This window comes from Tenrec ecaudatus, chromosome 8 (assembly GCF_050624435.1).
Source record: "Tenrec ecaudatus isolate mTenEca1 chromosome 8, mTenEca1.hap1, whole genome shotgun sequence".
NCBI lineage: Eukaryota > Metazoa > Chordata > Mammalia > Afrosoricida > Tenrecidae > Tenrec > Tenrec ecaudatus.
The window spans coordinates 125,469,747-125,487,058 of record NC_134537.1 but is presented as its reverse complement, the minus strand read 5'-3'; the positions used below and the strand labels follow the sequence as shown (position 1 = coordinate 125,487,058).

The 17,312-nt window shown below is 46.2% G+C and overlaps 1 protein-coding gene across 1 annotated transcript in view; it reads left to right on the top strand.

Annotated features, from left to right (window-relative positions):
* The window catches only part of WWC2 (WW and C2 domain containing 2), a 238,019-nt gene that overhangs the window by 204,965 nt on the left and 15,742 nt on the right, over window positions 1–17,312 (top strand). The window contains exons 17-21 of the mRNA XM_075556845.1: window positions 1,126–1,238; window positions 5,424–5,622; window positions 6,878–7,042; window positions 8,103–8,195; window positions 11,150–11,392. Of these exons, the coding sequence (XP_075412960.1) occupies window positions 1,126–1,238; window positions 5,424–5,622; window positions 6,878–7,042; window positions 8,103–8,195; window positions 11,150–11,392 (813 nt within the window). The remainder of the gene's footprint in view (window positions 1–1,125; window positions 1,239–5,423; window positions 5,623–6,877; window positions 7,043–8,102; window positions 8,196–11,149; window positions 11,393–17,312) is intronic.

The following is a 17,312-nucleotide window of genomic DNA, read 5'->3' as shown; positions in this document are numbered from 1 at the left end:
CATTTTTTATGATCAGCAGTTTTGCTCTACTGTACCTGATATGCCTTTCTTTGTTTATACTAATGAAATTCTTAATCATTTCTTTAGTTTTCTCAAACATGGAATGTACAGTTCTATAATTAATATCTCTAATAACTTGTGTTAGTCCGGGTTGACTAGAGAAACAAATCCAGGGACACCCATAAATGTGTAAGAAAGTGCTTGATATCAAGGAGCAATTGTATATCAAGAAAATATCCCAGCCCAGTCCTAATCGAGTCCATGAGTCTGATGCTAGTCCATAAAGCCCACTGCAGACTCACCGCTACTTGCAATGATGGAGAATGCAGGAATATGAGAGGTCCAGGTGTAGTGGCGCCAGCAGTGCAGCAGCTTAGCGAACCAGGTGGCCGAGGAACCTCAAGGCTTAGCAATGCACAGCATAATGACACGATCTGCAGGTTGGCTCAGCCCATAGGTAGCGCAGAGCAGCTAAGTCAGCAGGCGTGTTGCGCTGGTCCAATCACCAAGAGAAAAAGAGCAAAGGAACCCCACATCAGAAAGCTATTTATCTCAGTCACACTCCAGTTAATCTGCAACCTGGTTAACAGGCTAAATTCCGCTCACATGTCCCTACAGGAGCCATGTTGGCACTTCAGACCTGATTATCACATAACTCTAATGGGTGGATCTCCTGTGGGTGCCTCCGTGTCATTTTTTTTTTCTCTTTACTTACAGGTAGTAGGCCCTTTTCCCCATGAGATATTATAAATGAGGAATTGTAGTGGGTCTGGCTGTTATCCTCCCTCCGCGTGGGTTTTATATTCACTGGAAGCAGATTACAAAATGAGCAGATCACCTGATCACTTGAGAAACCTGTATTTCAATTTTTATCTATCTAAGGACTATGAGCTCGCCATACATACAGCTTGGGAGTTGCAAATGCATAGAAGTAACTATCATATAGAATATTGGCCCCACAGGAAGTTCATTTTCTGTGACACCTTATAGACAGACCACTTTGGTAAACCTGAACTTGGTTCTATATCTTCCTATCCTAGTGGTACTGCCACAGTCCTGTGCAGCCCAAGTCTGTATGCCCCTCAGGACCTATGGTGCCACTTACTCGATGTTTGCATTCTCCAGGATGCAGTGTCAGCCTTGCTTGCAAGAACCTCCGCTGAGCTGCTGGCTGTGGAGCAAGAATTAGCACAAGAAGAAGAGGAAGAAGAAAGAGAGCAAAGGGTCCCAGGAGACTGGTAAAGCAGTTCTCTCCTCTTGCTAAGGGGAATCCCAGGAGAATGTGTTTGCTTTCCTTTCTCATACGACACGTTCAGGGAAGCTGTTTGTGTGTTCATGGTTTCGTTCTGGCAGATTGCAACATGCCGGGGCTTCTGGGAGTTTGCTCCTGGGAAGACTCTGCAAGTCGAAGGAGACAGTGACATGGTTCATGGGCCAAGTTAACCCATCACGGAGAGTCTTAGTTTCTGGATTAGTCATTTTTAACACCTTCTTGGAGGATGCGTGCTATTTAAGTCTCAGTTACTTCATTTGCATGGTGGTGTCCATCTGAGAGCCTTGGCAAACGAAGAGGCTGACTCTCTTCTCCTTCTTTACCAGAAGTGTCGAAGAAGATATTGAGAAAATGTCTTCTCTATTTGTTAACTCTCACTGTCCTTACTCTGTTCTTATCCAGACCCCATCCTTAAAAGAGAGAAAAAAAGGTTATTTTATGACTTTGTCCACATTCGCACATGGATTGCACTGTTAACTATAAAAACAAATTCCAATGCATGCTTGTTTTTGGAGTAGCCACGTAGGGATACAGATTTTTGTGTTATTATATTTGGTTTTCACCTAGTACGTGTATGCACGTGTATAGATAGCATGCACTTGTGTTTATGTCCATAGAGATATACATGAGTGTCTACACACTCAGTAGGAGGTGGGTAACATTCATTGTCCATTGTTATTTAGATGGAACAGTTACTGCAGTGGTGCAAAAGGGTACAAACATTCTTTGTCTTTATGAAAAGTATTTTTTTAAGTAGATAAAGTTGTTGTTTTTTAATTCACTCCCATCAGTTCGATACCAATTTATAGTGACCTGGTGGGTTTCGGAGATAGTTAAATCTTTATGGAGTAGAAAGCCTTATCTTCAACCCACAGAGTGTTAGGTTTTGAACTGCTGACCTTGTGGTTAGCAGCCCAGTATAATCAGATAAAAATTAGAGTACTCCAAACAAATGGATAAGAGATTGACTATAAGTTCTGTGATGGTGTCTTAAATACTAAACCTCTCTCTTGCTTGTAAAATACAACTTGTTTTACACACATTTCAAAAAAAGATACTTAGTGTCTGTTTGATTTGATGATTGCTCACTAATGACAGAAGACCTGATGCCCTGTGGGAGGACCTCAAGCAGGCCATTGAAAAGACAAAAAAGAGACAACTGTCAAAATGGATGTCACAAGAGACTCTGAAACTTGCCCTTAGTCGTAGATTCACTAAGGGACATGGAAGAAACTATGAAGTCAAAGAGCTGAACAGAAAAGTTCAAAGGGAAGCTCAAGAAGACACAGTCAGATATTATAATGAAATGTGAAAAAACTTCAAGTTAGAAAACCAAAATTGAAAAAACACACTCACCATACCTGAAACTGAAAGAACTGAAGAAAAAATTCAAGCTGCAAGTCACAGTATTGAAAGTTTCTTTGGGCAAAATATTGAATGATACCAGAATCCTCAAAAGAACGGGGAAAGAATTCAGCGAGTCACTGTACCAAAAAGAACGAGTTGCTATTCTACCACTTCAGGACTAGCAAATAGGCAAAACCAAGAGCGCTGAAGGAGGAAGGTCAAGCTGCACTGAAAGCACTAGCCAAAAACAAGGCTCCAGGAATACCGATTGAAGTTTTATTTTTTAAATCATTTTATTGGGGACTTGTACAATTCTTATCACAATCCATCCATCCATCCATTGCGTCAAGCACATTTGTACATTTGTTGCCATCATATTCTCAAAACATTTGCTTTCTACTTGAGCCTTTAATATCAGCTCCTCATTTTTCCCCTCCCTCTCCGCTCCCTTCTTCCGCATGAACCCTTCAAAATTCATACATTATTACTACCAATTGAAGTTTTAAATGAGCTGGTGAAGCACTTACTTGTCTATATCAGGAAATTTGGAAGAAGGCTACCTGACCAACTGATGGGAAGAGATCCACGTTTATATCCATCCAACAGAATGCTCAAACTATAGAACAGTATCCTTAGTATCACATTCAAGTGAATGTTGCTGAAGATCATCTAACAATGATTGCATCCGTATATTAACAGGGACCTGCCAAAAGTTCAGGCTGGATTCAGAAGAGGACATCGAACAAGGGATATCATTGCTGATGTCAGTAGGATCATGGCTGAAAGCCTAGAGTACCAGAAGATGTTTACTTGTATTTTATGGACTATGCAAAGGTATTTGACTGTATGGACCACAACTGACTATAGACATCCTTGAGAGGAATGGGCCATTCCAGAACACTCCCTTGTGTTCCTATGGAACTTTTCCGCTCACAGAAAAAGAGAATACTGCGTGGTTTAAAACTAAGAGAGGTTTGTGTCTGGGTTGTACCATACTTATTCCATCTGTATGCTGAGCACATCATCAGCGAAGCTGAATTATATGCAGAAAAATGTGGCATCAGGATTGGAGGAAGGTGCATTACCAACCTGCAGTATGCATGACCCACTTTGCTGGCTGAAAGTGAGGAGGACTTGAAGCTTCTCCTGATGAAGGTCCAAGATTGCAGCCTGCAGTATGGTTTGCGACTCCATGTAAAGAAGACCCAAATCCTCACAACTGGACTAGTAGGTAACCTCCTGATAAAAATAGAGAAGAGGTTGAAGCTGTGAAGGATTTCTTCTTGCGTGGCTCCACAATCAGTGCTCATGGAAGTAGCAGTCAAGAAGTCAAGGGACAAAGTGCATGAGGTAAATCTGCTGCACGAGACTTCTTTAAAGTGTTGAAAAACAAGGAGGTTACTGGAAGAGTAAGGTGTGCCAAACCAAACCATGGTATTTAAATGGCCTCGTCTGCATGTGAAGGTTGTACCTTGCATAAAGAAGACTGATACTGATACATAATGACGAATTGATACGTTGGACTCGTGGTACTAGCAGAGAATATTGGAAGTACCGTGGACTGCCACAAAAGCTGACAATTCTGTCTTGGCACAAGTACGACAGAAATGCCCTTCAGAGGCAAGGATGGGGAGGTTCCGTCGTACATAATACCATATATACTCGAGTATAAGCCGAGTTTTTCAGCACATTCTAAATGCAGTTTTCGTGGTCAAATTAGGTGCCTCTGCAGATCTTCAGGTCGACATACTCGAGTATATATGGTACTTTAGACAGGTTGTTAGAAAGACCAGTCCCTGGAGAAGGATATTATGCTTGGTAAAGGAGAGGAAGGTCCTGAATGAGATGGATTGAGAGAGTGGCTGCAACAATGGCCGCAAACATAAGAACAATTGTGGGAATGACACAGGACCAGGCGGTGTTTCGTGCTGTTGTACACAGGGCCAGTGTGAGTCGGAATCGATGGCACCTAACAACAACAAACTGTATGCATATAGAGGGACGCAGGAGTCACATCACCATTGCCAATTTCCACTGGTGAGCTTTCATTGCTAGACATTTAATAACCCATCTGTGACGATTTGCTCGTATGTCACCAGTCATGATGAAAGATCTTTGTTATTGGTGGAACACAGGTTTCTGTTAAAAGAACATGACAACTCAGGAAATCAGGTGTTGTTCTACAACATTCTGATACTTTATTTCCTTGCAAATGCGGTTTATGTAAAATAGTAGCTGTTGTGGAGCATCGTTTATAATGTGGCCCAAGTCCGTGCCACGGATTTTTTAGAAGATGACATCACGTGGCACCAAGAGTCTTCTGAGATTAAAATAGATCGTTTTTTCCCAAGGTTCTAGCCAGATAGGTGACAAGCAAACATCACTCGTCTTTCTGTTCCTATCCATCCTTGATTGAGAGTCGCCCCTTCAGTTGTAGGGTCAGTTTTATAATAAACGAAGAACTAATGCTAGCCTGCTCCCTAGTGAACGTCCGTATTCTAGTTTTACATAAGATTCTCAGAATATTTCTATTTCAATATCCAGAAATTCAGTCCAATGCCTTTTTCAATACCAGACGATGGGGGTTTGCTGTGCTTTGCTAGATAGTATAGTGAAAGTGGAAAACTTAAAGTGAGAATGAGACATTTGGGTTAAAAGTACTAACCAAAGGAGTCTCTTAAAATCACTATATCCTGAGTCTGTTGTCCATTTTCCAAACAATGAGCCAGCATGGCCAAACTGTACTTGTCGCCCAGGCACTGACCGACCTGACCTAACATGGTGTGGTTTTGCTCCACAATAGGTTGACAAGGCTAGGAGAGGCCGCTGATGAAGATGCGACCGAAGAAGAGACTGACGTTAAATTACCAGGGGGCGGTAGCCGTATGGAAGGCTTGCATTCCAACACTGCTGTGTCTGAGATGAAGGAACACACGAGCAGAGAGGACAGAGACAGTGCCAAAGACCCTGGAAGACAGCCGCCCGCCGGAACGCCCATGCTGGTGATTGTCTCCGTGTGTGCTCTCACAAGGCCTGCCTCGGGGCACCGGCTTGTCCCCAGAGGCGCTCGTTTGTCTCTCTGGGGGTGCTTCAGCAGTCTCTTCTACTCCATAGCGCTAACCATGAAAGGCATCTGTGGCAATGTGTGCTACATGCTCTGAAGTCTTGAACAGGCCCCAAATAGTAACTATCCATCTACGTATCCCAGAAGAAAAGAAGTAGCGATACTTTAGGTCTCTGATAATATTCCGTGAGTCTTGATTAAAGTGTTGTCTGAATTTCCTGGACAATACCAGGATGCCTACTTCACTGTATCGAGTTCTATACGTGCCATGATTTATTTCCATTTCCATGTTGCATAAAGGTGTGAAGTTCACCTTGGGCAGGGAGCATTGTGGGAAGCAACAGCACATGACTTGCATGAGGTTCAGGTGCCAACCAAGATAGCGCAGCAGGTGACTTTGTGAGTTACGGGAGGGGCATGTTGAGACTGCCATCCCCAGAGTGGGACGGCAGTATTCTCAGTCTTCTCAGGATCCCGGCACACTCAGCGTGGTGAGAGCCGAATGTAGAAAATTCCAGTTCCAAGGACTTCCTTTGGCAAGGAGCCAGTGAGCACGAGGGGCAGATTTGGAAGCTGGTCCAGTGAGAAGATCCAAAACAGACATCTATCTGTGCCTACAAAGTTTAGGGTCGAGAAGCTTTCTTTTTCACTTAAAACTTAAGATTTTTTATTATCTTTCCAAAGATCCAATTGAAGAAACCCTAAATTCCGCTTCCCAGCCATTACATAACCATAGATGTATGATTAGCTTGTATTCTATTTAAATCTACACCTTTCCGTGTCTTTGTTTCCTTAACATTTAACTACTTTCATTATTTGTCCTGTAGTGTTTCACACTCGAATCAATATCCCCCAATAGGATTTTTCTATTGCAACCTTCTCACACTAGGAATCGCAAGCTTCCTTCTGCGGTCTAGCCTGTTAGAGGTGGCCCCTTCATCTGTGGGCGGTATTGCTGGACGGGTGTCCCCCTGCCTGCCGCGGGTAACTTCCTGGGATCTCAGTTAGAGAGGAACCTCGCCCCAGTTCCTGTCAGAAAGACCCGCTTCTGTAACGAACGTCACGCCTCTCTCTCGGAAGTGGCCTGGTGGCCGTAGACGCGTCTCTGCTGTGAGGCCGGGTGTTTCGGAAGGAAGGAGCAGAAACGTGTGCCCACCTCACCACTCCAGGAGAATCAGTGACTTCTCTTGTAGGTGGATAAAGAGACGAATACCGAGGAAGCAGTTGATGAGAGTGTGGCCGTCCGCCCCAAAGAGCGCAGCGGCCTGAGCTCCCGGCAGCATCCCTTTGTGAGGAGCAGCGTGATCGTTCGCTCACAAACCTTTTCGCCGGGAGAACGCAACCAGTACATCTGCAGGGTAAGGGGACAGCCCAGCCGCCTGTCAGTGGCCCGAGCTGTGTACAGAGAAACTCACATTCTGCCTGCCTTCAAACACCACTGGCTGCCACTGGCTGCAGCTCTCCACGCCGCACCCTGACGGTGCTAGTGTGGGTGGGTGTTGTTTGTTCACCCGCCTGGGCTTGCACATGTAGTGTCACATTGATGCTGGTGTCATTGATTTGACCAGAAAAATGTAAGAATCTGCCTTGTGAGTATTTGGGTTTCACTCTGTTCCTAGAAAAGTTAAACTGGCTTGAGATAGACAAATTAGGTATTTCTGCTCCATAGCATATGTACTCTGAATCCTGTCAGTCTTGCTGAAGTAATAAACACTGTGAGAGGGTTTGGCAACAAGCAAACATCATCTCCTGTTAACGTTCTCAGGACACGCTGAGTCCGAGTCCTCGTTTGGTGAAGGATATTGCGGACGTGCATCCGTGTGCCGAGTTTACTCCTAGAGGTGGCCATGGCTCACACAGATCTGGCATAGTGAAATAGATTAGGAAATACTTGTAATTATGTAAGTGAATTCAATTCATTAAGTGGTTTTGTTAAGCCTTAGTGGCAATCACTTTTCTAGGTCCTTGGGTCTCATTCCCGGGCAAAGAGACCCCGAGCCCGGCCTCTTCAGAGCTTAATGTTCCTGACTGCGGCCGGCCAGTGAGCGCCCAGCAGGATGCTCCAGGAAATGATGAAGCATCTTGGCTAGGGACCAGTGCTACCGAGAGCAAAGTATGGAATGATGAAGGGAAAGTGTCCACATTTAAGACTAGAACAGATTAAGGAGTCTCTGAAGAGGCTTCGTTGAGAAGGCGGCCTCCATGGATAACTGCCCCCCAAAGGCAGTTTCCGGCAGTCTCACTTAAGAAAAGAAAGGTGAAAATGTATTTGTCTTAAAGGATCTTGCTAAGGTAATAAACACATATGATCACTACCTACTTTTTTGATCATCCGCTCTGTTCCAAACCTATAACTTGGTTACATGGTGATTTTTCTTGTCCCCACTCCTATTTTTTTTTTTTATCCTGTGTTAACAGTTAAACCGAAGTGACAGCGACAGTTCGACTTTGGCTAAAAAACCACTGTTTGTGAGGAACTCCAACGAACGGCGGAGTTTGAGGATTAAAAGGGTATGTATTCCCTCAGGCGTCTCCCCAGCCTTGACTAAGCAGGGACCTGGAATGGTGGGCGCAAAGGCCAGGCCTGTTGGATGTCCGGGCTTCAGGCTCCGGCTGTTGAGTGAAGCCACTGGGATTGCACTGAGACACCAGTGTGGTGTCAGTTTTGAGGTTTGGGGGGATGTGAGAGGGACAGGGGAGGCCGTTCCTTACCACTGCTGTGGAACCTGGGATCACATGGTAATTCTGGCTGGAAACAGTTTATGTCTCAGTAGCAGAAGTACTAATGAAAAGGTGTCTGCTTACTCTTCAGTGGAGAGTGAGCCGTAGGTGGTGGGCTGGCCTCCTCCAGGAGGTTACAGTGAGGAGGTGAGGCTTGGGAGCACAGGGGAGATGAGGGCAGGGAATGCGCTCCTCTGGCTGGGAGCTTCAAAAAAGGCTTCCTTATGCTGGGAGGTGAGCGAGGATGCTACGTGCTGGCGGCTGGTGTCATGGAAATGAGACCAGATGGCACCTTTGGAGCTGAGGCGGGGTCAGGCACTGCACAGGGATGATGGGGAGGAGCCAGGTGCCCTGGTTGAATGCCCCACTGTGTGCCGAGTACTAGAGGCCTAACTAGCCACCGTTTCCATCCCTGGTTCAACCTCCGAGTTACTTGAAAATAATAAATATATGTTTTGTTTTTACTAAGGTAAATGTGCTGGCATTCACGAACTTTTAAGTTGACCCTTTTAAAGGACCAAGTCTTATCTTTTAAAAGCACCTAAATTTTCAGTGTTTCAATGAGAACTCTTCCCAACGCTATCATGTAAGTCACCTGCCTACTTAACAGCACCCACTTTCAGAGAACTGTACTCCAGAGAAAGCTGAAGCTAGGTGTGTTATGGTAACAGTGGAACTGGAAAAAAATTTTTGGGTTACAAATAAACTTGTTATTAGAACTACTTGAGTCAGACAAAGCTTAATTCTGAAAGAATGTAAGAAGCTCTAATTTTTTTTTCTTTTTTTACATTTTATTAGGGACTCATACAAAGGAAGCTCTAATTTGTTTTTAATTTTTTTTTCAAATGAATGAGTGTGCAGATATGATTTGATAGAAGTGAGACAGGAACGGTGTTCTGATTAGGAGTTCTAACTCGGAAAACATCTAACAGTGTCTGGGAAGAAAAGCCTCTTTAAAGCTCAGTCAAAGGTTTCCAACGAAATCCACGGCCATCAAGTCAATTCCAGCTCACGTTGTTGTTGTTGTTGTTGTTGTTGTTAGGTGCCTTCGGGTCCGTTCCAGGCACAGCCACCCTGTCTGTGTTGGGTTTCTGAGAACTGTAAATCTCTGCGGGAACAGACAGCCTCATCTCTCTCTTGAAACCAGCCTGTTGGGTTTGAACTGCCTACCAAATGCTTAGCCCGTCATGCCACCAGGGCACCTTACAAAAGGTTTGCTTGGCTAGAGGAGGAAAAGGTCAAGGATATGAGTCAAGAGGTCAGAGAGGCACCCATTGGCAGTGATGTTGGAGCCTGTTCACACTAGCGTGCAGGTGCAAATTCATTAGGCACACCTCACTGTCAAGTTCAGTGCATCACAGGGAGACCTTGGAAACGGTTGTAGTGGGAGTATTTGCACCATAGAAATTGGACACATCTTACGGTTAGTCTTTTTCCCCCTGTGCGTCTGAGCCCTGGGGGAGCCTAAAGGTGTAGGGAAACCAGGCAGGATTTCTGTGTCTGACAAATGAGACTCAAAGCGGATAGATGTCGGTGACCCTTGTGATGTACAGCGTGTGTTAGGGAAGACAAAGCTTGGAGAAAGGGCGTCTACTAAGAAGAACATTGCCGAAGGCTGACACCGAAGGGTTTTACTTTTAGTAAATGGGTGATGGGAAGAGACGATCAGAGCCATTCTGACCCGGCCTCAGAAGAGAGGCAGGCAGACCCTCTCCTTTCCATCTGCCCTGGACACCACCGTTGTTCTAGATCCCCCAGCTCCAGTGCATGTCATGGTTGAGTTCCTCCGCTCTCCTAGCAGACGACCTGTTCTTATTAGTAATCTTAGTTTCCATTCCCACTGCCAATATTCTAGGGACGAAATGTCTTCCTCTTGGCTGGCCCTCTTTTCACACAGTCTGAAGCAACTCGGAGTGCTGCCGCCCTTCTCTGGAGCCCCATGGCACTCCGAGGCCCTGCTCCACAGCTCACTGTTCACTATCGCCCGACACTGACGTCTCACTGAAGTCCACGCGGGCAGAGCTTGTGTGGGGTCTGTCTAGTGGTTTCCCTAGGTCCTTAGGTATTTGATAATTATTTCTTGATAGATGGGTAAGCTTCAGTGATGGAAGTAGATTCTGCAAATGGGGAATCCAGGAATGTGTGGTAATTGATGCACGTTGATCACAGAAGGAAGTTAAATTCTACCACTGTTGACCAGCCACGGTCAGGCTAGCACATGGGCACCAACTGTGCGGGTGGGGGCTGGGGTGGGGAGCTATCAGATACACTGAAGTGGAGGAGATCTAGGTTTCTAGAAAGATCTATGTTTTCTGCATAGGGCAGGCTTTGCGTACTGAATGGATCAGGCTAAGCTAGCTCTCCTGTGCTGGTCAGAAGCAACCCTAAAATCTCTGTGTCCTGAAACAACAAAAAGTTGATTGCAGGCTGGTTGTCTGTGTGCTTTCCTGCCAATCGTTCTGAGTCAGCACCTGGGCAGAGGGCGTCTCCCTCCATGGAGCTCTCCGACCCTGGCATGGGCATGGCGACTCGGCACGGCTCACCCGAGCACGAAAGGCCTGGCCTGGAAGTGATGCCTCTCTAGCTCGGCCAAAGTAGCCCCTTGGCCAGCCCTGCTGGCAGCAGGGAATTGCAATCCTGTCCTGTGCCAGCAAAGAGGGTAAACAGGAGATTGGCCCTCTGAGAATGACCCCCAGTGTGATCGGGCCGTTTTGACGTTGTTCCGAATTTCTCTCACGATCCAGACCATGTGCCAGCCAGTCTTGAGGAGAACAGCCCAAGACTGCCCCGTGCGGACATCTCTCGACTTAGAACTGGATCTCCAGGCGTCCCTGACCCGGCAGAGTCGCCTCAACGATGAGCTGCAGGCCCTGAGAGGTTTGAGGCAGAAGCTGGAGGAACTGAAAGCTCAGGGCGAGACGGACCTTCCCCGGGGCGTGCTGGAGGACGACCGGTTCCAGAAGCTCCTGAAACAGGCGGAGAAGCAGGTACCAGTCTTGCCCGCTCTGCTGTCCCTGAGGGCCCTCTGCTGTCCCTGAGTGACTGCTTCCCAAAGCAGGCCAGGCGGAAGGAACCCAACTCACCGCCATGTGACTCAAACCAAAGCCGCCTCCCTTCCTTGTTCTAGAACAGGACCGGGTCTGCAAACTTTTGACACCAAGGATCCAATCCCGCCCCTCATGGCAATTTAAAAGTTATCCAAGAGCCACAAATATATTTTTATAGACAACTTAAAAAAAAACCATTATTACCCAAGTAATAGCCTCTAAATGCAATGATGATCGTTTTATTTTCATCTTCAGTTTTACTCCAGAGCCTCATGTACGTACCAAAAGAGCCGCGGATGACTCGCAAGCCAAAGTTTGCTAAGCCCCCGTCCTCGATCGCGGACTACGCTCCCCCTTTGCACTAGACCATCTGAAAGTTCAGAACATTGGTGAAAGAATGGCATTGCAAGATGCAGCCTAAAGTCCCCCACCCTCACCCCACTCTACCCTGCAGCTTTGGTGGCCACTGGCCACATGGCTACCTTAATCATTTATCCTTAAAATTTTTATTTGCCCCAGCCTTAGACTTAGCAAGGGAAACTATACAACCTTGAACACTTAGCTGACCAGTCGTGAGTGTATGTAGGTTGTACAGAGGTTGCTCAGGGGTCACAAGTATACTCCTGTTTGCACGTACATTAGTTCATGCAGTTTGCAAGCCTCAAAGCAATATAGGTCTTTGTATATGAGCTGGCTGCCCGGGGTAGTTCTAGCTGAAAGCGTGGATCAGCATTAGCACACATTGGAAATCCGAATTTCATTTGGATTTCCAATGAATAGCTCTTTAAGATTCAGGAAACTTGTCAGTTCTGAAGTATTAATCTCAGTGCTCCTAAGTCAGGGTTCCTCAAACTTTTTAAACATGGGGCCAGTTCACTGCCCCTCAGACCCGTTGGAGGGCCGGGCTATAGTTTAAAAAAATAACTATGAACAAATTCCTATACACACTGCACATATCTTATCTTGAAGTAAAAAAAAAACAACAAATGGGGCAAAAACACCGGCGAGACGGATAAATGTCCTTGGCGGGCCACATTGGCCCACAGGCGGGCCATAGTTTGAGGACGCCTGTCCCAAGTGTTCCGCCTTTTTTGTACTTTCGAGAAAGAATGAGCTTCAAATACTGGTATTCTCCCTTGTCTTCCCCCGTACAGACGGCTATGAAAATAGAATGAAATCACTGATGTTTTTAATATGCTTTTTATAAGGGAACATTTCTATTGATCTGCTAGTGGTGATGTGTTGGCCTGCAATCTACAAGGTCAGCAGTTTGAAACCACCAGCCGCTCTGTGGGAGAAAAGTGGGCCTTTCTACTTCCTTAAAGAATTAGTCTCAGAAACCTACAGGGACAGTGTAACCATGACTAGGGTCACTATGCGTTAGCATCGACTCAATGACTGGGAGACATGTTAAAGTAAAATGTAATGCTACCTAAATATTATAGAAAATGTTTAATAACGTATATTTATGAAATGTGTTTTCTCTAGGTTAGAAATTATACTGAGGTATAAGAATGTATGTTCATACAAGTAGAAATTTTCATGTAGCTAGAATATAACAAATGCCAGTGTATCATATTCTTTCAATCCTTTTGGTTGAAAATCTGAACTAGGCTTGACCTCGTTAAATTAATAGAAATTATCTTCCCTATAACATAAACTTCCTGTTGGGTCAAAGTCGTCATTTGATCCTGTGGCATGTGGTGCTTTCAAAGGAGCTTGTGCCATTTAACCGATTAGACCCACTAATCCTAGCGGGAACTCAGAAATGTAATGAATGCATCTTAAGCATCAAATTAATTACAGTAATTTTAAAGGAAGTTTAAATATATTCACCTCTTAAAAAGAAAGCTTTGCAGTAATAGGGACTTGGGAAATGTTTGTTCGATTGTGGAGTTTGATTGGAGGCCTCTGATGAATACAAACCTTATTAGATATGATCTTGTCATCAAAGTGCTTTATATGTTAACATAGACAAGGCAGACAGACTGAGCAAAGTTCACCAGAAGATGCACTTCCGGTTGAGTTCAAGAGGGGGCGCATGGAGGAAATGGCACTTAGCCTGCTTTTGGACAATGGTAGTGGAACTTCCCACGGTGTGGAGGCTCTGCGGTCAGTGGGGACTACGTTAGCAGAGGTGCAGGGAGGGCACAGACAAGGCCTGGACAAATAAACCCCAAACCAAACTCACTGCTATCAAGTCCGTGTCTACCCTGTAGACAGGGTAGGGCTGCCCTGTGGGGGTAGAGAGCCTCATCTTTCCCCTGAAAAGCAGTTGGTGGTTTTGAACTGTGGTTTCACACTTGCAAGTTAGCAGCCCAACCTGGTACTACTGTGCCTCTGGGGACCTACTTTGATGTTTGGTAACCACAGTCCTGACGGGTCATTTTCTCTCTCGGGGTTTTGAAACTCAACATTAGCCTAAATACCATAAGACTCTTGCTTGGCTGTGACCCACTTCAATATCATGGAAAAGCATTACAATCTTGATAGGAATTTTACATTCCTGCCGGCATATAAACAGAACCTTGCATCTTTGGGTTTGTGCGTTTCTAGTTTAAAATGATGTGAAATTCCCGATCCCCATGGATTATTAATTAATTATAAAAACTTTGGGGTTTTTTCCCACTTCATATTGATGGTTGATCTGTAAATTGCTTCCTATTGTCATTGATTTGTTTGGACTGCTATCCAAGCTCCACTGTGTAGAGAGAAGCTCAGTCAAGCAAAGAGCTGGTTCTCTGAAAGACTTAAAAAAAAAAAAAAGGAAAAAGTACAAGTACAAAAATAGTTTTTAGGTGTTTCATGGGCAAGTTCATCAGCTCTGGTAACAATGATAGTTAACTGAAAGGTCACTGGTTCAAGCCCACCATCAGCTCTATAGGAGGAAGGACCTGGCAGTAGGCTCCCCAAAAGATTACAGCTTAGGAAACCTCTGCGCAAGTTCAATTCTGTCATGTCATTTCCATGGAACATAACGAGAACAACATAGGCAAGGTCCAGTTCGCTGTCAAAGAACAGATTATCCCAATTTTATACAACTGTCCTCCAGACAGTAGAAAAAGAGGAGACTCCACAGCCAGCATTCCCCAGAGCAAAACTAGACAAAGGCATTAGGGAGCATCACACACAAGGCACACTTGTGAGTCTGAATGCAGAAGTCATAAATAAAACATTAGCAAGTAGAAGCCAACAATTAATTTAAAAAATAAGATCGTTTGGCCATGTTGAATTGTTTAAGGATAGCTTCACTGTATACACATATAAAGCACTACAAATCAGTTCACTTTAAAAGGATAAGAAGGCATTTAGACATTGTAATAGAAGTAGCAGAAGTATTCATAAGAATCAATACCCTTTCATGTTTAAAACTCTTTGCAAGGTAGGAAGAGATAGGAATTTCTTTCTAAAGCCTAACACAGAGAAGGATCCCAAATGGACAGGCATTAGAATCATGCCCTTTAAAATCAGAAACAGGACATTCCACGCCCGTATTCAGCATCGTGCTCCGGTTGCCAGTTCTCTCCAGGTCCATAAGGGACCCGCCCTTGCAGGGTTAGCACCGGCCTGGGCTGACTGCGCTTGGCCTTGGCCGCACCGTGGTTGCTCTGGGACCAATGTCGCAGCAGTATCAGGATCTAGGGGTTTCCATCACATCAGCCCAATTAGTGTTTCTCAGGGACTTCGTATAAAGCCTCCACTCTCCTGGCAACATATTCTGAAACTAGCTTTCTGCCCTCTGCAGCTGGCATCGTTGTCCCATGCACAGTCATGGTCTGAGAACAGACGGCAATGATAGGGGGAAGTGGCCAGTTCACACTTCACCAGGGGCCAGGCGCCCTGACTTCACTTGCTTGTGTGTGTTACTCTACCGTTCCCTGCATACCTGTCGTGCCATACTTTGTGACAGGTAATCATAGGACCGGGTGTCAGGTTTTCCAGACATGATGTGGAGACTTCCCTTGTGCGTGATCTCTTCAAAGTCGCCATCACTGTAACTCAGAGCATCCTTGCTCGGTGATCTGAGTGGTGTTTCTTCTCTCACTTCCTAACCATTAGCCTTGTGCTTACCCCGTTTGCAAGTCGCCACCAGCAGCGTAGGTGCTGGCTAGAACACACGGCTCGCATGCTGTTAGCTCCTGTGCCTTCCTCAGAACCAACGTCTCTGTAAGGAAAAAGCCACGAGCAAGTGGGGCTTTCGATACTTCAAAACGCCAAACCGACCCAGTGCACTTCTGTACAAAACGGAGTGCAGTCGGCTTCCCAGCAGTTCACTGGATTTGCCACACCGCATGCATCCTGCGCACAGAGCAGGCATTCTGTCACCCATGTGGTAGCGGGATTGTCAGTAAGGCCACTTGAACTCGGAACTGCCCAGGATACGGTGGAAACCATGAGCCTTCCAACTCGGAACCAGCATAATGGCACAGCTGCAGGGACCGAGCGCTCCTTGTCTGTCCAGTTCGGGATATGAACAAGTCTCGTGCCAGGTTTGGAAAATGTCTTAAGGAGAATGACAACTTGGAGTTCTTTTCCGTCAAACAGGCGCCTTCTTTTTCTGCAGATTGGCAGCTGTCTGGCCACTACGTGGAAGCCACAGACCTTCCCCGGGTCCCATACTAAGCTGTTGGTGATGATGACATCACCCTTGCATAGGTTCCGGTATCTCAGGGAGAAATTTAGTGTAGATGATTGCCGACGGCGTAATCTGATCAGCTAACTCCTAGTCGTTCCAGAACCAACGTGCACGCTGGGATCATCAGGTGGAAGCTGACAGACATTCCTCTTGGCCCGTGTCACAATGGGAGGCGAACTTTGGTTCCACGACTCCACTAGGGGGTTGCGGCCCCAGGGGACAGGAGAGGCAGGGATGGAGATGACCACGAAGGATGCTGTGTGGCAAGCCTGTGGGACCAGCTCCCGAGCGGCCACATGGATGGCACCTCACGGGAGTCATCACAGGGCAGAAGGAAGAACAAATAGCCATGGCTTTTGTTTTCCTAAGCAATAATAAAAATCATATTTTCGATAGAATGAGAGGGTTGGATCCAATCACAAAATTCAGCGATCTTCCGATCAGTCGCCTTTGAGTCGAGTCCAACCCCTTCTGGCAGGAACTTGGTAACAGGCATGGACTTCTCTCTCCTGCTGCCTCTTTATTTCCGCGGCTGCTTCCTGGGGCACTCACAGGCACACCGGCTCAGGTGCCCTCCTGCTCCCGCCGTGCCCCGCAGTCCTAGGGATTTGTGAGATGTGAACAGAGTGGCCATGAAATGCCTAGCGACCAGCAGAGAGCCTGCCAACCGCCATGGAGAATACGGCTCCCCAAAGGCTGTTCCCCAAATCCTGCCCGCCGCAGGTCCTGGAGCTGCCTCTCGGTCGGGAGCACCATCATCTCCGGCATGTCCTCCCTAGCACTCGGACCCCATCTGGGCTGTAACGTGGAATAGAAAGGGAACCACGGCTGGCGTCCTCGCGTGGTGCACAGGTGCCCCTTAGGAAGCAAAGGAAGAATCGGGGGTGCCCACGAAGACTGGATTGTTTTCCTTCTTTCAGGCTGCTGCCCGGCGGGGCTGGAGGTCATCCTTTGACTTTCCTGCAAGCCCGGCTGCTGTCATGTCAACGGAGCGGGAGGTACACTTTCCTGGAGACGGGAACAGTGTGATGTCCCGGTCTCCTGACCTGGGCAGCATCCCCTGACCTGGGCTGAGAGGAGGAGAGCCATGACCTGGGAGGACCGAGATTTTTCCAAAGGAAACCACGGTGCTTACAAAACACATTTCTTTATTTTCTCAGGGTTTCCTTCCTAAAATGGCAAGGTTCTGTGGTACCAAATTAAAAAAAAAAAAGCTTAAAATAA